A 25565-nucleotide genomic window follows, 5' to 3' on the forward strand; every position below is an offset into this window, starting at 1 on the left:
CTCTTTCAGCTACCCCCCCCCTCCCGAGAAATGGGGCAGGCATATCAGAGGAGGTATCAGCCTGGCCCATAGACACCTGCCAGGCCCCAGGCATCTGCCTAGTGGATCAATCAGCCTTGTGGATGATTCGGCTCTGACTGGGCCTGGTCATTGAGATGGACACACATGTATGGACAGTATATGGAAATTATATGGGACTGAGACTGCATGAAATGGGCTACTATTTGATGTGCATCTTCTATATCTTTGGATCAGAAGTTGTCAGCACGTGCGGTATATATATTTAGATATATATGCTCACCAAGTCGAATGTCTCCATGTTGTGTCAGCAGGACATTTCCGGCCTTCAGATCTCTGTGGATGATTTTGAGGGAGTGCAAGTAGTGGAGAGCCTGCAGTGTCTGTAGAGTGACCACACGAATCTGGCTCTCTTTGAGGCCGTGACCCAACTCTGAATATTTGAAATATTTTAACACAGAAGCTGGTCACTCAAAGTCCTTACTATAATTCTGCGCACAAAATTATACATGTATACTAACCCATCATAACAGCATCAAGTGCTCCTCCAGCACAGAACTCCACCATGATCTAGGAAGAGAGAGGTCACAGTTACCATGTGTCCGCTATCAGTAGTATAGGTGGTCTTAAAGCACCTGACCTACACCAGACCCTCATCCACAGCTCTCCATCCACAATGGCTTCAATACACTAAGCATTCCCTCATTCGGTAATGCAGAAAACAGCTGATTTTACTGAACATGTTATCAAATGTCAATTTACTAAGGCATGGGAAGCTTAAATTACCATCTAGTGAGGTAAATTACCAACTTGTGTGGTAAATACCGCAATACAAGTCAGTAAATGTCAATTCACAAAGATGAGAGCATTCTGTAAAACTGAAATGTGAGATGTTCGGTTTTTATCTCTAGAGTTGTCGGTAACCAACAATCGCATTTGATAAAATGTTACAGGCAAAGGAGACAGCCAATGGGAGGAGTCACCCTGTCCTGCTACTCCCTCCATTGATGCCGATATACACCTGGGTGGGACAATTTTCTCTTCTTCCCTCCCAGGCACTGGCAGCAGAGAAGAGAGTATGCACAGGAAGTGGATTCCCCTGCAACCATGTAGACGTTAACCCTTAAGACTCCTGCTCCAAGATGCTGAGGAGCAACTGGTGAGATCATCCCAGCATGGTGTGTCTTATGTTTATTTAAAGTTCATTTAAACTCAGGATATTAAATTTTGTTTTAAGAAAGACTGATACAGGTTCAGAGCGGCTAAATGTGGATATGCAGATCTAAAGAGATGCCAGGGATGCCTCTTACTATCGTAATGCTGTCACAGCACAGAAGTGGGAGAACACCACATAGCAGAACACAGAGACTTACTCTACAGCTGGTTAGATTTCTAATGTTTACCGAATAGGTCTTAGTTAATTGAAGCCATGTTTTTCGGTAAATTACCACTTGTGTGAAAATCTAAGTGAATTTGGAAAAAAATGTCTAAAAAAAAGAATGCGGCATTTTACCTACCTCATTTTTTTTACTAAACAGTCCAGAACACACAGATTTACATACATATATGGGTATTTCATTTTTTGTTTCAATATGATACAGTTTCAAAAAATGGTTGGCTCTGTGACGTCAGTCCAGAGGCTATGATTCTCACTCAGGGTAATCAGTATCATGACTAGTGTAAGTATTCGATTTCGGGGTCCTGCATGAAGAAACCTGAATAATGCCAAACACCGCGCTTCAGCACCCGAGCTAATGGACAGGGTCAGGGGGAGATCACTCATGCCCCGTTTCATATGACTCCAATGCTTCTTCCTTATGGGGTTGAATGGAGATAACATCAGTGTGGCGAACATTACGGAAAGTCGTACGCAATCGCCAACGATTTTCTTATGGTCGTGAACAATTACTGTCAGTCCTGTGTAAATGTACAATAGATGTCCCTTTTCCTCTCTTCTTACTGAGAGCAACAGTAACCTTCCCCCACATCCTGTGTCAGGAAAGAATTTCACACCTGGCCACAACCCCTGGGCAGAAGCCTTTTGGCCACACAGCTCATCTCCCCCAAGCCAGCTCAGACTGGCTGAGATAAAAATTCCCTCCAAGCTCATAGTCTCAAACAAAGGGAACGTTAATTTATTAATAATTCAAAATAGGTTTGGCACAGCAAGACAAAAATTACATTTCCTGATACCTAGGAAACAGTTCTGTCATTCACCTGAATTATAATTTTCTAGCTATCAGGAATCAATAGAGAAACCACTTTATCTGGCCTGTGTAGAGCGAATGCAATTGAATAGGCACGTATAGCCTCGTTTGATACAGGGTCACTTGCCGCTTATGAATATAGTCTCGGATTTGCGATGCGCCAATCTGGGGCGGAGTTACACAGATTATTAATAATCGGTACATTTCTTGCTCTGAGTCTGGTGGGCGGCAACCTACTGATTAGGAGGTAAACCCGCCTTAAACACACCTAATTTCCAGGTAGTGACAGCCCCAGAACTCAGGTCCTATAAAAGTGGGGCGGGACCAAACCTGCCCAGTTCTCCAAATTTCATCGACCAGGGAAGTCCAAGCATGCATTCCACGGAGAACCGCCGCATGCTGTGAATCAAGGACTTTTTACCTGAATGCCTACTTTTAAAACTGGACTCTTTTTCTTCATTCTTCAAATGGACTGCTCAGCATAACTAAGTAAGAATGTTCTGATTTTATTCCTTTTTATTTTTAAGCTCTGTGTATATATGTTAATTGGTATATAACTGTATGTAATGCATTTTTTTATTAAACGTTTTAAAAATTGTTTAGCGGTTATGACCTGTTGCTGAACATACACAATCGTACCTATTCTCCTGAAATCGCTACCCTGTGTTTAATAGAAGTATACCTTTATAACCCGTATGCGAGAACCCGGCCCAGATATAACGATCTGACCCAGGTTCCTGCATACTGCTAGGGGTTAATAGAGCGTTCTCCAAGTCCTAGTACAATTACAGTAGCGGGCTGTGTAACTCGCTTGGTGGCAGATCTTTGAATTGTGTGTGTGAGGTGAATCAGTTGGCATCCGAACGCTCCCTTCGCGAGTCAGTTCATCAAATTGCGAACGCGGGTTACCCTTCGTGATGAACAAATGACCGTGGGAGAGGATTTCTGACGCTGATCGATTTACCCCATCTGCAGACCGGCCTTGTTTGGCAGCTTATTGGGATTTGTGTATGTTCAGAACATCAACGGCAACGTTATTTGATTAACCTGCCAGAACAGATCAAAAATCTGTGGTCGATAACCGGTGCATTACCATTTATATAGACTAAACGTGTAGCACAGAGTACCCCTCCCTCCCAATCTCTTTTGCTATCCTATCTTTTATTTGGCAACCATGGCTGATGCAACAAGATACAAGAAAATGTCAGTGCCAGACCTAGTGAACTTGTGCGAAGAAAAAGGCATTGTGACTTATAGAAAAAAGAGAGCGCAATTGATCGAGGACTTGTTGTGACTGAATACCCAGCCGGAGCAGATGCTGGGAGAGCACACTCCTGGTTCAGACGGTGCTGTAACTGGGGCAGAGGGAAGTGAGCGGTTGGAGCAAGGCAACCCACTTCCAGACCCAGAGGAAAACGGGACCGCGTCTGAACCGATCACTTTAAATGCTGAGGAGCATGGTAACCGGCGGGAGCCCGTCCATGCAAGCCCTTTGTGTGTTCCTGATGCTGGAATGCAACCTGGATTACAAAGGCTGTTGGAGACAAATCCTGATCTGTACCTGCAGATTGCCCAAGAAAACGCTGACCGCTTAGAACGCCAGGAGCAGGCAGAAAGGGAAGCCTCAGAACGCCGGGAGCAGGCAGAAAGGGAAGCGGCAGAACGCCGTAGGCTTGCCGAGAAAGAAGCGGAAAGAGAGGAGAGAAGAGAGAGAAGAAAAGCGGAAAGAGAGGAGAGAGCAGCCGCACGCAGACATGACCTTGAAATGGCCTACCTGCGAGCGCAAGGCCAAAATCCCTCGCAAAGTGCTCCAGAACCCCGGCCCACAGCAGGGCCATTTGGGACTCCCAAGTTTAAATTCCCAGAAATGGAGAAGGGAACTGACCCGGACACTTATTTACACTCCTTTGAAAAGACTTGTCGTCAGCATCATCTGCCCCAGGAGCAGTGGGCGAGATATCTGACACCCAACTTGCAGGGCAAAGCGCTTGAGGCGTTTGTGGACTTACCCGCTGAGAAAGACAATGACTATGAGGCGATAAAAGCTGCAATTATCGCCAAATACCAGCTGACCCCAGAGGTCTATCGCAAAAATTTCGCTCCCTGCAGAAAGGTCACACCGACTCTTACACCGACCTGGAGAGTCGCCTGCTGACCGTGTTCAGGCAGTGGTCGCGGGGCCTCAAAAAAGACTCTCACCAAGGTCTGGAGGACATCATCATACAGGAGCAGTTGCTGAACTGCTGCACTCCAGATGTCCGGCAGTTTGTCTTGGAGCGGGAGCCTGAATCCGCCAAAGCTGCCGCAGAACTTGCAGACACTTTTGTGGCCACCCGTGTGCCGGACAGCCGCAAACCTCCAGTCCAGAGCTGGAGAGGGGGGAGACCTATGCAACCCAGCTCTCCTCCCCCTGCGAACCGTGGGAATCGGGTCCCACAGCCACAGAGGCCGGCAGCTGCAGCTGCTGCTCATTCGTCTGATGCGACGTATGTTCCCAAGTGCTACCAGTGTGGCAATCGAGGACACCTTAAGTCCGCCTGTCCAAAGGCAAAGATGACAGTGCCAGGGCCTAGTCAGAGGCTGCCCAGCAACCCCTCTTCCTCCCCATCGGCTCTGGTTGTCGGCAAGGAGGGCACCCATCGCAGCTCCGATAACCATCAGCTTGTACGGTTGAACGACCAGATTGTCACTGGCCTCCGAGATACCGGCGCCGACATCACCTTGATTCGTTCCCACCTTGTTGCGGAAAAGGACATTATCCCTGACAAGCACCTCACCCTCACAGGAGTGGGGGGCACCCTTTCCCACATTGCCCAGGCTCGTGTGGAGATCGACTGGGGTGTGGGGCCCCAAGAGAAAGTAGTCGGCATCTGGGATAATATCCCTGTTCCTGTGTTGCTGGGAACTGACCTGGGCAGGTTAGTGTCGTATTATGAGCCTGCCGCCAGCCAACGGGAAACCCCTGCCAACCCTCAGGTACTGTGCACCCTTGGGACTGAACAGGAGGGGGGAGGGGATATGGTAGTACCTTCTACAGAGGTACTGGGTTTTAATGTACAGCCATCCAATCCTGGCTTTTCTACTACAGAACGTGACAATGATGCTCTCAATATATGTGTAACTAATGTAAATGATGACAATGATGGTGATGATGTTATACCTGTGTTAGCAGTGACTCGCAGCAGCACTGCTAGGCGCCTGAGCTCGGAGCAAGCAGGAGGCGCTACAGCCCCCCTCCTTGCTCCAACCCCAGGGATAGCACCCCTCAACAGCTGGCCACCTATACCACTGGCCAGCTGGCTGAGACTAACGGTTTTGTTCAGGCACTGAGGGACGAGCCCAGTCTGGAGTCGCTCAGAAGGCAGGCCTCTGAGCCACTCGCAGACGGTGCCAGTTTTAAAGTGTACTGGGAAGGTGGGAAGCTGTATAGTGAACCGATACAGCCCACCACAGAGGAGACAGGCCTGGATGCCAAGTGGCTTGTGGTACCAGGGGCCTACCGAGGGCATGTGCTGAAAGCTGCACATGACATTCCCCTGGCAGGACACTTAGGGATCCACAAAACATTTGATCGCATTCAACGGCATTTCTACTGGCCTGGAGTTTGGTCAGATGTGACTAATTATTGCCGGTCATGTGCGGTGTGCCAGAAGGTTGAGAAGGGAAGAACCTGCAGGGCTCCTCTTTGTCCACTGCCAGTCATTGGTGAACCCTTCCAGAGGGTGGCAGTTGACATAATAGGACCCCTGCCCATTCCAAGCAGCTCTGGGAAAAAATACATCTTGACGGTGGTGGATTATGCCACCCGCTATCCAGAGGTTGCCGCACTCTCCTCCCTACGGGCAGACAAAGTGGCAGATGTGCTACTCAGCATTTTTTCACGAGTAGGCTTCCCTGCTGAGATGCTCTCAGACCAGGGACCACAATTCATTTCCGACCTTATGGGGGCTCTCTGTATGAAAATCCAAATGACGCACATCGTCTCCAGCCCCTACCATCCGCAGACCAACGGCCTCTGCGAGCGATTCAATGGGACGCTGAAGCAGATGCTTTCAACGTTCATCGAGTCACAAGGGGGGGACTGGGAGCGATATTTCTCAACCTTTGAACTCCTGTACGGAAGGAATGTCAGAGGTCCCTTGAAGCTGATCCGGGAAACGTGGGAAGGAAAAGGTGACCCCACCGACTCGTCCGTGATTGATTATGTCCTTAAATTCAGGGACAAGATGGAATCCCTCATGGAGGTGGTAACTGAAAACATGGCCCGGGCACAGGCCAATCAAAAAATGTGGTATGACCGCAATGCCAGAGACCGAGCATATGAGGTAAATGACAAAGTGTATGCGTTACTCCCTGTAAAGCAGAATAAGCTGCAAGCCGCATGGGAGGGACCGTACACTGTAGTGAAGCGGGTAACCCCTGTTACATATTTAGTAAACATGGGAGGTAGAAGGCAAAAAAGCTTCCACGTGAACATGTTGAAGGCCCACAGAGACAGAACGCAGTATGCTTTGCCAGTGTGTAGCCAGCTGGAACCAGGAGAGACAGATCCCCTTTTAGATTTACTGGCTGACACACGGGGGTTCGAAGGTGCTGTCAATGTCAACCCCCAACTCGCCCCCTCCCAGGAAGCGCAGCTGCAAAAGGTGTTAGGAAGGCATAGCCAGACGTTCACCAGTACCCCCGGGCGAACCAATCTCGCTGTTCACAGGGTAGACACAGGTGCCCATCCGCCCCCTATCGCATCTCTTCTGAGGTACAGGCAGATATGAAGAGAGAGATAGAGGAGATGTTAGAGTTAGGGGTGATTCAGAAACCCTGCAGTGCATGGGCTGCCCCAGTTGTCCTTGTCCCCAAAAAGGACAAGACAACTCGGTTCTGCGTGGATTACCGGAGGCTAAACGCCATCACCACCACTGACGCCTACCCCATGCCTCGAATCGATGAATTGTTGGATAAGCTGCCTGCCACAAGCTATCTAACAATCATGGACCTAAGCCGGGGGTATTGGCAAATTCCCCTTGCACCCGAAGCGCGGGAAAAATCCGCATTTGTCACGCCATTCGGCCTCTTCGAGTTCACGGTGATGCCGTTTGGCATGAAAAATTCGCCTGCCACGTTTCAGCGGGCTGTAAACGACCTGCTGGCAGGGATACAAGATTTTGCCGTAGCCTACCTGGAAGATATTGCCGTGTTCAGTACTACCTGGGACGAACATCTCAATCACTTGTCGCAGGTTCTAGAGAGGCTGTCCTCTGCCAATTTGACAGTTAAACCAAGTAAGTGTCAAGTTGGCATGACAGAGGTACAGTATTTAGGACACCGGGTGGGAGGCAACACCCTGAGACCTGACATTGGGAAGGTTGACGCCATCCTAGCATGGCCTCGGCCTATCACCAAGAAGCAGGTCCAGGCCTTTCTAGGCACAGCAGGCTACTATAGGAAGTTTGTCCCAGCCTATAGTACCCTGGCCAAGCCCCTGACCGATGCCACGAGTAAAAAGCACCCCAAGATAGTCAGTTGGACCCCGGAGTGTGAGGCCGCTTTCCAGGCCTTGAAGCAGGCACTAGTCAGCGCTCCCGTGCTTCAAGCCCCGGACTTCAGACGTCGGTTCCTGGTGCAAACCGACGCCTCTGACTACGGACTTGGTGCAGTTCTCAGCCAGGTAGACGAGAAGGGCGGGGAACACCCTATCCTCTACCTGAGCAGGAAGCTGCTTCCCCGAGAGGTAGCGTATTCAACCACCGAGAAAGAATGCTTGGCGATCGTATGGGCCCTACAAAAACTACAATCGTACCTGTACGGTCGCTCTTTCACGATCATCACAGATCACAACCCTCTTACCTGGCTGAATCGTGCTGCTGGAACCAATGGCAAACTCATGCGTTGGAGTCTGTCCCTGCAGCAGTATGACTTCACAATCCAGGATAAGGCGGGGAGTCGGCACCAGAATGCCGACGGTCTGTCGCGCTGCGGAGAACCCGTTCAGTAGCTAAGCAACGCGTAGAGCGGGTCTGGCAGACCCACTCTGGGCGGCCGACTGGTAGGAGAGAGATGTGGCGAACATTACGGAAAGTCGTACGCAATCGCCAACGATTTTTGTATGGTCGTGCACAATTACTGTCAGCCCTGTGTAAATGTACAATAGATGTCCCTTTTCCTCTCTTCTTACTGAGAGCAACAGTAAACTTCCCCAACATCCTGTGTCAGGAAAGAATTTCACACATGGCCACAACCCCTGGGCAGAAGCCGTTTGGCCACACAGCTCATCTCCCCCAAGCCAGCTCAGACTGGCTGAGATAAAAATTCCCTCCAAGCTCATAGTCTCAAACAAAGGGAACGTTAATTTATTAATAATTCAAAATAGGTTTGGCACAGCAAGACAAAAATTACATTTCCTGATACCTAGGAAACAGTTCTGTCATTCACCTGAATTATAATTTTCTAGCTATCAGGAATCAATAGAGAAACCACTTTATCTGGCCTGTGTAGAGCGAATGCAATTGAATAGGCACGTATAGCCTCGTTTGATACAGGGTCGCAAGCCGCTTATGAATATAGTCTCGGATTTGCGATGCGCCAATCTGGGGTTGAGTTACACAGATTATTAATAATCGGTACATTTCTTGCTCTGAGTCTGGTGGGCGGCAACCTACCGATTAGGAGGTAAACCCGCCTTAAACACCCCTACTTTCCAGGTAGTGACAGCCCCAGAACTCAGGTCCTATAAAAGTGTATAAAAGCATGCATTCCACGGAGAACCGCCGCATGCTGTGATTCAAGGACTTTTAACCTGAATGCCTACTTTTAAAACTGGACTCTTTTTCTTCATTCTTCAAATGGACTGCTCAGCATAACTAAGTAAGAATTTTCTGATATTATTCCTTTTTATTTTTAAGCTCTGTGTATATATGTTAATTGGTGTATATAACTGTATGTAATGCATTTTTTATTAAACGTTTTAAAAATCGTTTAGCGGTTATGACCTATTGCTGAACATACACAATCGTACCTATTCTCCTGAAATCGCTACCCTGTGTTTAATAGAAGTATACCTTTATAACCCGTATGCGAGAACCCAGCCCAGATATAACGATCTGACCCAGGTTCCTGCATACTGCTAGGGGTTAATAGAGCGTTCTCCAAGTCCTAGTATAATTACAGTAGCGGGCTGTGTAACTCGCTTGGTGGCAGATCTTTGAATTGTATGTGTGAGGTGAATCAGTTGGCATCCGAACGCTCCCTTCGCGAGTCAGTTCATCAAATTGCGAACGCGGGTTACCCTTCGTGATGAACAAATGACCGTGGGAGAGGATTTCTGACGCTGATCGATTTACCCCATCCGCAGACCGGCCTTGCGGTCTGTGACAATCAGAGTTACGTGAAGCGGGATATGCACAGCAGCCCCATGACCCTGTCCACTAGCTTAGGTGCTGAAGGGTAATGTTCAACATAATTTGAAATTCCTAAAGCAGGATCCCAAATTTGAACACCAACAGGGCCGGTTCTAGAATTTCTGCTGCGTGAAGCAAACTTTGGAGGATGTGCATCCCCTCAGTAGCAGTGACCTATCAGATGTAACTGCTACTGATCAAGTGCTTGGCCCAATGACAGTACCATGGTCCTGCCGGTGATGCTGGGCATACACAACTCATATTTACCGCTCGATTCTCCCGCTTGATCGTTTTGCCACTTGATTCCACAGTCAATTCTCTTATCTTCCGCTCGTTTTTCTTATCTTTTTCCATTCAATGCAATCCAGAATCCAGCAGCTTAATGATCCGGTGGGAGATCGGACATGTCAGAAATTATCTATCGAGCCATCATAATGGGCCATCTTAAACCAGCCGTGTATGACCAGCATGAGACCTTCATGACTTTTCATGATAGTGGTACTTTCAGTCCACCATAGTCACACTTCACCCTTACCCAGAGCTGTCGGCCCCAGTAGTCCGCCTCTAGGAGTTTGAGAATGTGCGGGTGTTGACATTGTCCCAGGATATTAATCTCAGACACGTAATCTTCCAGAGTATCTTCACATGAAACTTCCAGTACTTTCACTGCAGCCAGTTCCTGGGTCTCCTTGTGAAGTGCCTGAAAAGTATAAGACAAGAGAGTTGTGTTTTTTTCAGTCTAGAAGACACCTTTCTCAGGTCGCAGAAATGGATATAGAGTACTGAGTAAGTGAATACAGTAAGGAGCCTTTGAGCAAGCCTCCCTTGTGCTACCGATCGGCTGTGGAGAGTGGCCTAAGTGCTAAGTACAACAGCGCTTTGCTGATCGTCGGCGATCAGCAAAGCGATGAAAAATGTCCAAGCGAAACCCAGCTCTAAAGAGCTTTCATTCTGCCAGGAGAAAAGCATGATATAAATGATATGATCCCAGATATTTTCCATTAGCAATATCAGTATTGTCAACATGCCGTGAATAGACAAATATACTTTGACAGCTACAGGCCTCTTTCACATTTCACATGGAAGGCTGAACTCACCGTCTTGGCTTGGATGTAATTCTACTGCAGTGCAGGTAATTGATCTTCCACCACCACACCTTAACAGCTCCTAAGACCCAATTTACAAGGTCTCATCACACATTATAGATTGACAGCAGGCGTTGTCACCATCGACCAACAAAACTCAGAATGGTCAGCAGATAACCAGGCTCATCTGTTTTGTTTTTCCTTCTAGTTCAACTTGATTGGTGGATGTATTTTTTCAACCAAACTATGTTACTATGTTATATAATCCATCATGTCATCAAATATTTAAAAAAAACACAACAAAAAAGAGTCTCCTCTAAGGGTAAGCTGTTAACATTGGACTAAAAACTATATAAAGTAGAATAGGACTAACATCCAGGCCCATATTACAGGGACCCGATTCGTAGATATGGCATTGATCCAGGGGCATAACTAGATGGGAGCAGCACCTGCGAGCACAGTGGGGCCCAGAGCTGTGAGGGGCCCAGCTACTAACCTTCTCATCCTCAGATACAGGGGACTATACTTTAGATCTGGTGTTTTTCTGGCTACACTTGTTATGGGTGTGGAGATCATGATGGCCACACTAGTTTTATGACCCTTGTGAGATGGGCCCCAAGGCTGTGAAGGGCACCAAGAGAGGCAATGGAAGGGGAGTGAACATTGGAGGCCCCATCAAGGTTTTGCAGGGGGGATCCATAACTTGTAATTATGCCATTGCATTGATCAATATATACAGGGCCCTGTCACTGCACACACATCTGCCACGCCCAACCGGTTTCACTAGTCAATAGCTTCCTCAGGATCTCTATGTCCCATTAGGTAAAAAGCAAATTAGTGTAGTGACTCACAGCAACCCAAGTTCAGATTTCAGTAACTTACACTAGGTAGTCCAATAATTTGATTAAATCGACTATATATGCCATGTTAATCAATACATGTATGGCCACCTTTAAATTGGTCACATACCGTAATATATAAACCTGATAAAACATTTTTGCTCTTTTTGACCCCTATTTATGCAACATGAAGGCACACCTAAACAATATGTTTAAAATGTAATAATGCTGCTGCCTGTGTATAACATAGATGTGATAACATTGGGAAGAATCATTCAATCAAGATTGGTAACAGGCTGGTACACAGCATGGAATTTTCACTTCAGATTGAGAGAATGAATGGATCTGGGGGAAAATACAGCCTAATTGACCAATATGAAGCTCAAAATTGATCTGTTTTTGATCGGAAGCATATTAGACATGCTGACAAATATCGATTGAATACTGGCAATCGTTCCATATGTGTATCCTTTCAATTAATTTTCCAATGATTTGAAGAACTGGTAAGGAAATTACATATGTGTGAACACAGTAGCTTTCCTCTATATCCGATCGTTGTCAATTATTGCAACTCCCTTCTGTCTGGCCTCCCCTTGAACTACATTGCCCCCCTTCTATCAGTTATAAACACAGCTACCAGACTCATCCATTATTCCCACCTCTTTGCATCCACATCCCCCCTCTGTAAATCTCTGCACTGGCTCCCTATCCGATTCTGGATAAGCTTCAAGATTCTATGCCTGGCCAATAAATCTGTGGACAAAACCTGCCCTACCTACATCTCGGAGCTTGTTTACAGGTATACACCAGGCCGCATTCTCTGGTCCCCCAATGACCTTCGACTTACTGCCCTGCACATTTCCCACTCTCATGTGTGCCTGCAGGATTTTTCGAGAATGCCCCCACCCTCTGGAACTCCCTTCTATTGCCCATCTGATTTGCCCCCTTCTTCAACACATTCAAGCAAGCCCTCAAAACCCACCTCTTCATGGTGACCCAGGGACGGATCTAGGGGGGGGGGGGGGGGGGGGGGGGCAGGCGGGTATCTTGCCCCAGGCGCAGTTTGTTAAATTCTTAAAAAGGCGGCAAAATTTGGATGGGGAATGGCAGTTTAGGCGCCAAAACCTGATCTTTAGGCGCCAAAACTGGATGGGGAATGGCAGTTTAGGTGCCAAAACCTGACCTTTAGGCGCCAAAACCTGACCTTGCCCCAGGCGCAACTTGGTCTAGATCCGTCCCTGTGGTGACCTACACACCCTATACCACACAGTAACTCTCTACTGAATACTTATTCTACAGCCCTACCTAGTGTGTCTATCTCCCCTTCCCTTAGATTGTAAACCTTTGGCAGGGTCCTCCCTTCCCTTGTGTATTCTACATTATGTGTGCTCCTTTTCTATGACCACCTTGAACTTGTATTACTGGGCCTACCTAACCAGCCCAAATTCACATGATCATGTATTTGGTACCCCGTTTGCCTTGTATATCTTTGTCCTATGTTGTATAACCTTGTTACATCTGTCATGCTTTGTATCATTGTATGTATTTATTGTCCAGCGCTGCGTAATATGTTGCAGCTTAACAAATTCAATAAATAATAATAATAATTATGTCAGATCTGAATATCAAGCTGATCACTCACTCGAATATGATCTAAAGTGAACATTTCATGGTGTGTACCAGGCTTAGCACATTTTTTGTTTCAGATTTTGCCTGGTAAGTAATCATATGCAGTTCTATGCACACAAGAATAAAACAACTGTAATTGGGCATAAGATAACTAGATGGAATTTTTCATCTGTAAGTAAAAAGGTGGTTTCGATATATCAAGTGATTTGCATATCAAGTTTCGTGCACTGTACACATATACTATCCGTCCTTGCTGGTAATTTCAGCCGATTTGTTGAGTTTATGTTGTGAGGAGTCACTGCAGCTTACAGCAAGTTGAAAGTGAGTTAATCAAGTGTCTCTCTGCTGTCGGAAGTCATTGTGGTTTTCTTACTACCTGAACCGTGTAGTAAGAGGAAATACCCTGATCAGTTGCTGAGTATAAATACAAGTCTCACCATAAACCTGCAGACACAACATATGGTGCATGAACATACCTCACAACTTTATGAAATCAAAAAGAGGGGCACTTTTCAGACACGCCCCTGCCACACCCCTAATCACACCCGTGTCACACTCCATAGTTTTATAAATCAAACCACACCTATTAAACGTCTATAAGCATTAGCTTAGTTTTCCTTGATATCAAATCAACATTTGAAAATAAAAAATAGATCATTTTGTAGGATGGGAATAAAGTTAAGTGTCATGTAAACACATTTTTTGTAGAAATGTGTATATATGTGTGTGTATATATATATATATATATATATATATATATATATATATATATATATATATATATATATATATATATATATATATATATATATATATATATATATATATATATATATATATATATATATATATATATATATATATATAATTTATGATTAGCAGCACAAGGAATATTATGTTTTTATTACTAGATTAGTGTTAGGCCTTCCCTGAGGGGGTCCGTCATTGCCGTAGGGAAGTGTAATAGATAGCGGAGATACAGCCGCAGAGGCAAGCGGCATGGCGGCTATCTCCGCGTATCAGCCGGCGGCCTCTGCCGCGCAGTTACGTGCTGGTGCTCTGCCTGGTCCTTCTATTGCACATAGATTAAGGGCTACGCGCGCGCCAGGAAACAGGGCCCTTATGCGAATAGAAGGGGAGTCAGCTGATCCACCAGGTCAGCTGACTCCAAACGGTACTTTGGATTGGTTGAGTGACTGGGGCGGCGCTGCGGAGCATCTGCGTATATATAGTAGTAGTCTGTCAGTTGCTCCGTGTCTGCTGTTGCGAATGCTAATGTGTGAGCGCTCAGACCTTAGTCAGATCCCAAAGTGTGCCTAGAACCAGCTGGAGCTGGGGATCCACACTTAGCCAGATTCTGTTGATAGCTTAAAGTACTAGTTGCATTGTATTGTCTGTTATAACCTTCTGCTTCCTTTGACTATTCTCCTGCTTGCTGACTCTGTACCTCTGCCCATCTGATTCCTGTTGTCGACTCTGCCTGAACCTTGACACTGAATCAGTCTTCTGTCTTTGTACCTTATCTGCCCGTACGTTGCCTACTTTGCTTGTCTGACCTTTCTGTCCTCACCAGTGGGCCTAGCCACTGGTGAGGGATCTTTAGCATATCACCTGCTCCTCAGGTGAAGCTCAACTGCAGCACTGTCTGTAACACCTGCTCCTCAGGTGTTCACTAGCTGCAATATAGTCTTATTCACCTGCTCCTCAGGTGATCATCGTTTGCAGCACTGTCTGTAACACCTGCTCCTCAGGTGTCCACTAGCTGCAGTACAGTCTTAATCACCTGCTCCTCAGGTGATTATCCTTTGAAGCATTGTCTGTAACACCTGCTCCTCAGGTGTCCACTAGCTGCAGTACAGTCTTAATCACCTGCTCCTCAGGTGATTATCCTTTGCAGCATTGTCTGTAACACCTGCTCCTCAGGTGTCCATTAGCTGCAGTACAGTCTTAATCACCTACACCACGGGTGATCATCCTTGTATCACAGTTAGTGGTACCTGCTCCTCAGGTGTCCACTGACTGCAGTACAGCCTGACTCGCCTGCTCCTCAGGTGATCATTGGCTGCAGTATTGTCTGTGTCACCCGCTCCTCGGGAGACCTCCTCTTCCTCATTACTGTTGCACCAAACACTATCTCACATTGGTAGTCCTGTGTCTGGCTATACTAGTATTATTGGTGATTCTGCAGATCACCACATAATCAGGTATAGAATCTGTATTATTGGTGATTCTGCAGATCACCAATAATCAGAAAATCTGTTTAGCTGACACCAATCGTTACAGGAAGTCTATTAGGTAATAATCTGTGCACACATTATTTACTGAAGCTAACACCCCCCTTTTCCTGTAGTGAGTGCTAGGTGTGTAATATAGTCCAGGTATTGGAGCTCTGCACATCCATGCAGATTGATCATTCAGATATAACTTCTGTTTGAAAGCGCTGCTATGTCTCCCGCTGTACAAATTGAATGTAAGTATACTAGTGGCTAGCTGCATTCATTGCTTGAAATCTACATCCAAATTTTTAGATCAGAATTAATATATAATTTGCATCTGTTTTGCATTCAAGGCATGTATTTAGCCCCAGTGGAGCTCTGTATTGCCTCTGTTGGTTTACATTGCAGGTGCAGCCTTGAGCGCTGTCATCTGTCTGTATGTGTATATATATATATGTATATATGTATGTGTATATATATATATATATATATATATATATATATATATATATATATATATATATATCACAGACCTGAGTGACAAATGACTAAGAAAGAGGGAAAGAGGGACTTGAGCCCCAATGTACCCTCTGAAAATGGGACACACACACACAGCCAACTTTTTAAAATAAGTAAGATGGACACTTTAAGACACGCCCCTGCCACACCTCTAACCACACCCCTCACCATCCATGTCACAAAAATGCAGAATTGAAAAATGTATTTTTATCAGTTAAACAACAGTGGTCATTTCTTTCCTCATTAGTTTTTCTTCATTTTAACATTTTAAAATAAGAAATCTGTCAATTTTATTAATGGAAATAAAGTTTGCACAGATCTGTACACCAATCTTGAAAGAGGGACAAATGAGGAAAAAAGAGGGACATAAAGGAATTTGGTTACCAAATTCTTTTATGTCCTTCCAAAGGAGGGATGGTTGGGAGCAATGTATATCTAAAACAAGTATGTTACCCAGTTTTAAAAGGACAAGTGTAGTTCTAAATGATTATACTCCCCCACCCCCATGGTCATTGTACGGAATATGGTACATTTACTCAGCACTGTTCATTTTGTCGATACTGGTGCTTCGCTATTCAATAGCCACTGGCCATGCTTATGGGGGGGGAGGGTTGGGATATTGTGAGCATCATTTAACCAGCATCTACTTAATTTTGGTGCTAATGTTCTGCTATGTAATTGGCAAAAGAAGGAGATTAGGGTTAGGTCCGGGCTGGAGTTGGAAAAGATTAATGCCTTAACCTTTAGTAAGCTGAGTGGCTCGGAGGAAACAAACCTGAACCTGAAATCACTTTTTGCAAAGGGCTTTGCTGCTTTTAGTTACACCTTTATTACAGACCTGCATAGTAAACGTCAGTGGCCCAGATTATATTTCTTTGAATCCAGTGGAGAAAGAAGACGGACAGCACAGACAGAAGAGGAATTGTGTGCTCAGGAATCTCTTGCTTATTTGGTGGGTAGCTGCTGTTAGTGGATCGCAGGTGAGACATACAGTTTAACAAACAAAACACAAAGCAGTGCAAGTAACATTGCAGGGGTTGTATTTGGCAATTATCAGCAAACTGAAATTCTTGCCAGCTAGGTCAACATGGCCTCCTAAAGTTAACCTGAGACGAAAGGAAAGTTTTATACATACCTGGAGCTTCCTCCAGCCCCCTTTCGGCTACTCAGTCCCTCACCGTTACCGGTCCTCCAATTCAGACCGGTAATCCCGTCAGTTGGCACCAGTCGGCGCAGGCGCAGTCTAGCTTTGTGCTCTCCCCCATCGTGCTCCCGCAGCCAGGAGTGTTCTGCGCATTAGTACTGGGCACACGCAGAACTCTCGCAGCTACAGAAGCAAGCATGCGCGGCCGGGCCTGACTGATGGGATTACCGAACTGCATTGCGGAGGATCCAGGAGGTGGAGGAGGACAGTGAGGGACTCAGCAGCCGGAAGGAGGCTGGAGGAAGCCCCAGGTATGTATAAAACTTTTATTTCCTTTCGTCTCAGGTTTCTTTCAAAATAACAGGTTGCGTTGATCAAGAAGGCAGGAAACATGAAAAGAAGAAATAAAGGGTGAGAAGAAGAGAAAATAACAAAGGAAAAGAAAGACAAGCCATGTAATTAAAAGCAAAGGTAACATAGTTTCTGACTCAAAACCCTGAAACAAGCATGTGGCAAAGCCAGTTAGATTTGAGTCAAAGCCCCTGATCTGTATGCTTGTTCAGGGTATATGACTAAAAGCTGGTTCACATTGGCAGGCAAAACCATAGGGGACCATACCGGAAGGAATCCTAACAACGAAACAGCACTAAACGCCGGAAAACAGCGTCAAAAGATTGAGCCTAAATCACTTTAAAAACAGCGGACTAGCTGGCAGACAAAATACGTCTTTCCCCTGAGTCCATGGCAGCCTGGAGGGGTAATAGTAATTAACGTCGACTCGCTGAGACTTAAATAAATACAGAAAAAGCAAAGCCCTACATACAAGTTGTCAGAGCTCTGTGAGGAGTGAGCAGTTCTAGGCATTTCAAATATACATGAGGAAATAATAATATTTTGATCAGTCCTTCGAGACCCCCTAACACACGTGGTCAGCTGACTTCCGCTTACTGCTTTTGTCTTGAGTTTTCACAAATGGATTACTACGAAAACTATTTAAACTAGATGGTGTCGTTTCTGAAGAAACCACATGATATGAACCCTTAGCAGGAAAATAACATAGCAATAAGTAGCGCAGAAATGTCGGCTGAAATTATCCTCAGCTGAATGGGTTGCGTGAATTATAACCTTGTAAATGAGACATTTTGAATCATAATAATAGAGAACATTCTAGGGGCATGATCAAGGGAGTACTCGGTTATTATGAGAGAAAAGGCTCTATTGCAAAGTTATTACGTATCCCCCTAACTTGCGAATTATTTAAAAGCTGAGACCAGTGAGACTGAGCATGTGGCAAAGTTCAACCCCACATATCACTTGCTGATACTGTGACAAAGAAACCTAAAAAGCAATAATTTGACCTCTTTATTGCTGTAGGGCAGTGCTTCTCGACATCATTAGTATGTATCCAACCCTATATTAATAACATATAAAACAAACCTACCCCATGGAAGGTCCGTGAATTCAGTGGGCCGTTGAGGGGGAGATGTACTCACATTGAAAGACTACATCTCCCAGTATGCATTGTGGTGGGCAAAATTGCGCAACACCGCTAAGGATGCTTGAACCTACTGCAGCTGTGGGTCTGACTGACGAAGATGGCAGAGTGCATAGTATATTTTATTTAGGAAACCTGTAGGGAAAAAAGGGCCCCAAATGGGTATTCACCTTGGGAGAGGGAAGCATCCAGATCCTCCGGAGGCTTTCCCTGTCCTCGTCCACCAAGCCTAGCTCTGTCCTCTCCACCATCGACAAGCCTTGTTGAGGGCTCACGTATGAGCAGTAGTATGGATGCGCTCGGAGGTTATGCCACTCTACGGGCCATCTGCACCTGTGTGGCAGCACAGACCCAATCAGGCTTGGCTATTTCTGCCGAAGTCTAAGCAGGCCCATGCCACTGCGCAGGCGGTGGTGTAGCAATAGGAGGTGCAGAGGTTTGCGACCACATTTGGGCCCGAGGGGTCCTCCCTCAACCAGACGGAAGATGGAGGAAGACAGGGAAGCCTCTGGAGGATCCAAAGGCTTTCTCCTGACAAGGTAAGTATCTCATTTTTCTTCCTACAAACCTTAATATAGTGCTGAGATCCCTTTAATGTCCATAGGCAGACGCAGGGGGAATTACAGTTGCCCAGAATCCCCCCTCAGACCAGGGCTGATGCAGTGTCTGGGGACATGCACAAGTTGAGACACCAGAATATCTGCAGGCATCCTGCAGCTCCACAGCACTGCCCCCTTTCTTTCCCTGCTACAGCTGACTATGGATGTAGCAGCAGCAGCGTGTGTACAGAGCATGGAGCAGCAGTGTGTGTACAGAGCATGGAGCTGCTCTGGGGAACTTAACAGAGTTAGGTATGAGCACAGCCCTGTGCCCTGCTGTGTGAATGCTTCACTTTCCCCTTCATTATTAATATCAGTTGTCCTTATTATCTGTATCCAAACTGCTCCTGATCAATCCTGTTGTCGATTGGGAGCAGATCGGACATTTAGGAAATAATTGTCAGGCAGGGAACACACTTGTCAGTTTTCGTACGCGTTTTCTGCACAGAAAAACTGAGAACTCATGTTAATCAATGGGCTAGTGCACACTTACTGTGTTGTTCGCATGCAGAAAAAAAACTGACATTCTGCATGATGATTCTGCACATTTTGGCAGTTTTCTCTATCATTTACATCAACTGCTGTGAAAAAACGCGCGCGTTTTCCTGCATGGAAACACACTTGGTGTGCAGAAAAAGTATGCAGAAAAACGCGCGCGGAAAACTGAAAGTCAAGTGTGTTCCCTGCCTCAGATCGTGTCAGTCGGACGGTAAATTGCATTATGTGTACTCAGCATGATGTCCTACCATATTATCGTACTGTATTGTGTATGGCTGAGGGAAACCTTTCAGGAATCCCCCCTTGAAAATCCTGAGTTTGCCCCTGAATGACTGCATTGTCCAAGTACCCTCTAATGTTGCTAATATTATCTCAAGTACCCCTTGATGCATACATATTCATTAGAAGTACTCTATAAGCTTATATATAAATGCATTTGAAACATTCCTTGATGCTTTTAAATAACTATAAATACTCATTCAGCATTGTTTATATGTGACTTATCTTTTTTTAATTTCAAAACTGACTAACAAATTGACTCTAGAGTCCAAATCCCCCTTGAGCCCAACTACAGTACACATAGCACATGCTGAGAGCCTATGCTGTAGGGCACCTGAAGGACATTGCTCCCGCGGTGTTCATTAATTGCTGCAGAGTGAGATCCATGGCAATTCTCGGTCTGCTGCAGTCACATAGGCAAGGTCAACCATGGAGGACAAACAGCAAGAATTGTTTCCTCCATTGTCTGTACTTCTAAACTTATGAGGTGTATAGATTCTTCTGTAGTGATATAGCAACAGACTGCTGATCAGTGTTTAGGTAAAACCCCTGGGGGGTAGTTGGCAGGTGTCTACTATGCCTTGCGGTATAGACCAGGTTTAGGAGCTTTGTGTTAAGGATGGTTGTAGTGGCGGTGAGGTCTTTGAAAACATTCCCCGACTCAGACAAATACTTCCTATCAATAGGTTAACCCCTTCGTGCATCGGTTTCTCCCTCTGTAGAGCGTGGGCTCTGGTCTGGCCCTTTGTGAATGGCAGAGTGTGAGCTGAATACTGAACTCTGCTGCATGATTTTGCATACAGGCAGTGACAGATAAGGTCAGGCCACTGTTACGGTAATATATGAAGGACTCTTGTGAAGGAGAAAACGACTAACAACAGAATCCATTTCCTATTACAACATCTCCTGTACCCAGACAGTTCAATATTGGTATTTTTTGTAAAAAATAAAAATAACAATTGCTAACCAGTTATTTTGTGGATTATATTATTTTTATTTTACGTATGAGTTTTAACCAGGTTCAGTTTTTCTCAGTCTGCAGTTTAGCCTTTAAATGACTCTCATTACTCGCAATATGAAGCCCAAAAGCAGGTTGGGGCCCAGTTCATGCCTTTCTTGTTTGCTCCCCCTAGGCCTGCCAGTCACTTTAACTGAGCAGAGTAGCCCAGGGAGGGGGGCCCGAGAGGGGGTGAAGGGAGGCATTAAAGCACCTCTCAACTGAGAAGCATGGTGGTGTAGTGGTTACCGTTCTTGCCTGGCAACGCTGGGTCCCTGGTTCCCATCTCAGCCAAGTCAATATCTGCAAGGAGTTTGTATGTTCTCACCGTGTCTGCATGGGTTTCCTCGGTTACTACTGTTTCCTCCCACATCCCCAAAACATATAGATAAGTTAATTGGCTTCCCCCCTATAAAAAGGCCCTAGACTACGATATATACACTACATGATACATACGTACACATATGACTGTGGTAGGGATTAGATTGTGAGCCCCTCGGAGGGAGAGTTAAGTGCTGTGTAAGATGTGGGCGCTATATAAATACTAAATAATAGTGCAAATTGCCTAGCTGTCCTGCTGATCCTCTGCCTCTTATACTTGTAGCAATATACCCTGAATCAGCATGCAGCTCAAGTGCTCTGACTGGATCAGCCACAACATGCTTGTTTCAGGTGTGTGGTTCAAAAACTACTGCAGCCAAAGAGGGCAGAATACTATTCCAGTATATGCCTCTAACTTTAGGTTCCCTTTAAACCAGTGTTCCCCAACCCTGTCCTCAAGGCCCACCAACAGTGCATGTTTTGTGGAAATCCACAGAGGTAGTTAATCAGCTCTGCTGAGACACTAATTGCTCCACCTGTGCATGTTTGTGGTTTTCTGCAAAACATTTACTGTTGGTGGGCCTTGAGGACAGGGTTGGGGGACTCTGCAAGGACCTCCTTAAAATCCTGCTTTGGGGCTCCATGGCTTGTAGTTATGGTTCTGCTGGGATCTGTGCCATCCATGCCTGATAGATGTAACAGAACTGTACATTCATTCTTTACATCTCAAAAAGTCCCTAAGTGGTATCTGTATAGACTTGTAATCATGCAGTCAGATATTGCAGGCCCCTTTATTCAGCTGGGCGGCCACTGGCAGGGCCCAATGATGGACTAAGATCAAATGGTTCCCTAGGCAAGGTACTAGCTTTGGCTCATCCAGATGATACTTTGGCAGTCTGAGGTGAAAGATGGGACAGAGAAAGTTGCAGTTGGACCCCCTGAAGCCCACTAGGCCCCAGGCACCTGTCTGGGTTGCCTGTTGCTTATCCTGCTCTGACTGGGCCCCACAGATTTTTCTACAAAACTCATGAAAATGTTTGAGTTCCCTAACCAGAGGAAGTGAAAGAGCTTTAGAATAACACTGAGACAAGCAAGTCAGGTTTACCTTGTACACCTTCCCGAAGGCTCCATCTCCCAACTCGTTCAGGATTTCCCAGTACTGCTCTGGATCGATGTCACGGTGAAGCCAGCGACTTTCTACCACGTGCTTCTTTTCCCCTCCATAGCCAAACAGCTTCAAGATGAAAGCCATGATGGAAAGTTCAGAGCATTATAGAGTCAGCGCTCCACAGCACGGCGTGGACAACCTGACAGAACTGCATTTCCTTTCTGACGCTGAGACTTAAGGTGCAGGAAGCTGGGTGCATGGTGACAGAAACCAAATATCAAAATATTCCCCTCCTCCTCTTAACCACATCTCTATTAGCAATGAAGGCAGTTGCAGAAAGGCTTTACGAGAGGACGTCGGGGGCTGTGCAGGTGTCATGTTTACTAAGCACATGATTATAAAGCTGCTCGGTCTATAAGTATTATTTATCAGAGCTGTTTTCAACAAAGTGGACAATACCATTCTTAGTAGACAGCTATTATTTTTCACTGCTCATGCATTTGCGATACGTGCAACTAAACTCTCTCCATTGTTTATGCTATATTTATGGACAGAAATGTGATATTAGTTTTGGATAGCGCAGAGAAAGGGTTAGAACGTGACTGAGTTTTTCTTTATTACCAACACATTAAGCCCACCATACCAGCAATTTTTTCGCATAACGAATTGTATCAACAGGGCCAGATTTGTACTTTCCAACGCCTAAGGCCAGGTGTCATCAACCGCTGCTGACTGTCATAGCACACCAGGAAGTAAGGGAGATGCAGGGATTGGGATCTCTGGAATTCAGACATCAGAGCAAAGCAGGGCGGCTGCACTGTGAACAAGCCAGGAGAGATGACCTCCTATCTCTCCAAGTCCTGACACCCTTCTGATTTTATCTGATTTAAGTGCCAAAGGCACCTTAAGGTGGTCATACACTGGTCGATTTGCCATCAGATTCGACCAACAGATAGATCCCTCTCTGATCGAATCTGATCAGAGAGGGATCGTATGGCTACCTTTACTACAAACAGATTGTGAACCGATTTCAGCCTGAAACCGATCACAATCTGTTGTGGTGGTGCTGCCGCCGCTCCCCCCGCCCGCATACATTACCTGCTCCGCTGGTGCGACTGCCCCCGGTCACCGCTCTTCTTCTCCGTCTCCGCTCTGGTCTCCAGGTACAGCATGCTTTACTTCTTCCTGTCTGGGGGAAGTTTAAACAGTAGAGCGCCCTCTACTGTTTAAACTTCCTGCCGGGACAGGAAGAAGGGAAGCATGCCGGAGACCAGACCAGAGCGGAGACGGAGAAGAAGAGCGGAGACCCGGGAGTCGTGCCGGCGGAGCAGGTAATGTATTGCAGCTCTATTGCGTCGGTCGTCGGGCACTCGAACGCCGCTAGCGATGCGCTCTTTACCCACGGGCGATCGACGGTTATTTTCCGCACGGCGCGATCGACGGGATCGGACGGAATGGATCGAAATTCGGCGTGTAGCGTGAACAAATGGCAGCAGATTCGATCCCAGTGATCGAATCTGCTGTCGAAACGGGCGCAAATCGGGCCAGTGTATGGCCAGCTTTAGTGGCCTTCCAAGTAATCCGGCCCTGTGTACCAAGTAAAAACTTGCAATCCAATTGAGATCACAGATTAAGGGGCAGAACTGTGTGGATTATAACTAAAACCAGAAGCGCCCAGAGATTTAAAGCCATGTTGTTAAGGCTCGAACAAAAGGTGTGGGTTTTTGGAACTCTGTGGAACTTTTGCACATACAATTGAACGCTGATTCTCTCTGGTTTTCTAACTTAACTGGGGTTGCCTGATTGGCTGACATAGCTAAAATGTTAGTACATCCTCTTATTATATCTTGCTTGGACTATTGTAACATATTGCTTGGTGGACTTCCAACTAACCAATTGGCACCCCTCCAATCTGTACTGAACTCAGCTGCTCGTCTCATTCGTCTCTCTTCTCAGTCTTCCTCTGATGCTCTTCTCTGTCAAGCTCTTCATTGGCTACCAATTAACCAGAGGATCCAGTTAAAAATCTTAAAGGGGAACTTCAGCCTACACAAACATACTGTCATTAAGTTACATTAGTTATGTTAATTAAAATAGATAGGTAATATAATCTCTTACCCACCCTGTTTTAAAATAACGGTAAATGTTTTTGATTTCATGGGAGCAGCTATCTTTTTCATGGGAGCAGCCAACTTTTTGGTTGAAAGGAGGTGACAGGGAGCAAGAGACACAGTTCCAACTGTCCTGTGTCCTGATCACCCCTCCCAGCTGCGTGCGCTAGGCTTCAAATCTCAAATTCAAAAAAAAAAAAAAAAAAAAAAAATGCTCCAAAACAGCAGAAGGAGAACAACAACATCAGAAATCCCATCATGCTTTGCACAGCATCCGGGGAAAAATGCCCGGGCAGTTTTCTTCTGTGCAGCTAAAAATGAGGCTTGGGTAAGAAAAACAAGTTGCTGAAGCAACACCAAGCCTTTTCAGTGCTGTTGAGTAGATTTGTAGTCTGGAGGTTCACTTTAACCCTAACCTACAAAGCTCGCCATGATCTCTCTCCGGAGTCTTCGCTGTACATCTCCTCACTAGTTTCCAGATACCAACCCCACCACAATCTCAGATCTGCACATGAGCTTCTTTTATCCTCTAGAATTACCTCCTCACATTCAGATATACAAGACTTCTCACATGCCTCACCCCTCCTCTGGAATGCCCTTCCACAGCACATCCGTCACTCTCTCACCTTTAAAATCATTAAAGAGAATCTGTACTCTAATATTCTTACACTAAAATGCATACCATTCTATTCCTTATTTTCTCCTGTGCCCCTCTGTGCTGTTTCTGCCACTCTCTGCTGCAATCCTGGCTTGTAATTAACAGTTTTAGGCAGTGTTTACAAACAAACTAACCAGCTTGTGATAGGCTCACATAAACAGAGTGTGTGAGTCATACAGAGTGTGCAGGGGGCCTGCAGAGGGTGTGTATTGCTTCTATCCAATCATAAGCAGCCCTGTACATTCCACACATTCAAGCCTTAGCCCGACAGACACGACAGAGGAAAGGAGATACGATTTATTACAGAGACAGTGCAATTAGGAAAGGCTGCAGTAAGCCAGAGCACATTAGAACAGGCATAGGAACTTATAGGATAGAAGAACTAAGGCTGAAATTTTTTTTACAGAGTCTCTTTAAACACTCTCTCAAAACTCACTTTTTCCGACAA

At 45.8% G+C, this 25565-nt stretch overlaps 1 protein-coding gene across 1 annotated transcript in view; it reads right to left on the reverse strand.

Annotated features, from left to right (window-relative positions):
* The window catches only part of LOC137562974 (STE20-like serine/threonine-protein kinase), a 104304-nt gene extending 81812 nt beyond the window's left edge, over window positions 1–22492 (reverse strand). Inside the window, exons 1-4 of the mRNA XM_068274848.1 lie at window positions 22346–22492; window positions 10155–10319; window positions 540–588; window positions 302–451 (exon numbers count right to left, since the gene is read on the reverse strand). Of these exons, the coding sequence (XP_068130949.1) occupies window positions 302–451; window positions 540–588; window positions 10155–10319; window positions 22346–22492 (511 nt within the window). The remainder of the gene's footprint in view (window positions 1–301; window positions 452–539; window positions 589–10154; window positions 10320–22345) is intronic.
* Window positions 22493–25565: the final 3073 nt, after the last annotated feature.

This window comes from Hyperolius riggenbachi, chromosome 3 (assembly GCF_040937935.1).
Source record: "Hyperolius riggenbachi isolate aHypRig1 chromosome 3, aHypRig1.pri, whole genome shotgun sequence".
Classification (NCBI taxonomy): domain Eukaryota; kingdom Metazoa; phylum Chordata; class Amphibia; order Anura; family Hyperoliidae; genus Hyperolius; species Hyperolius riggenbachi.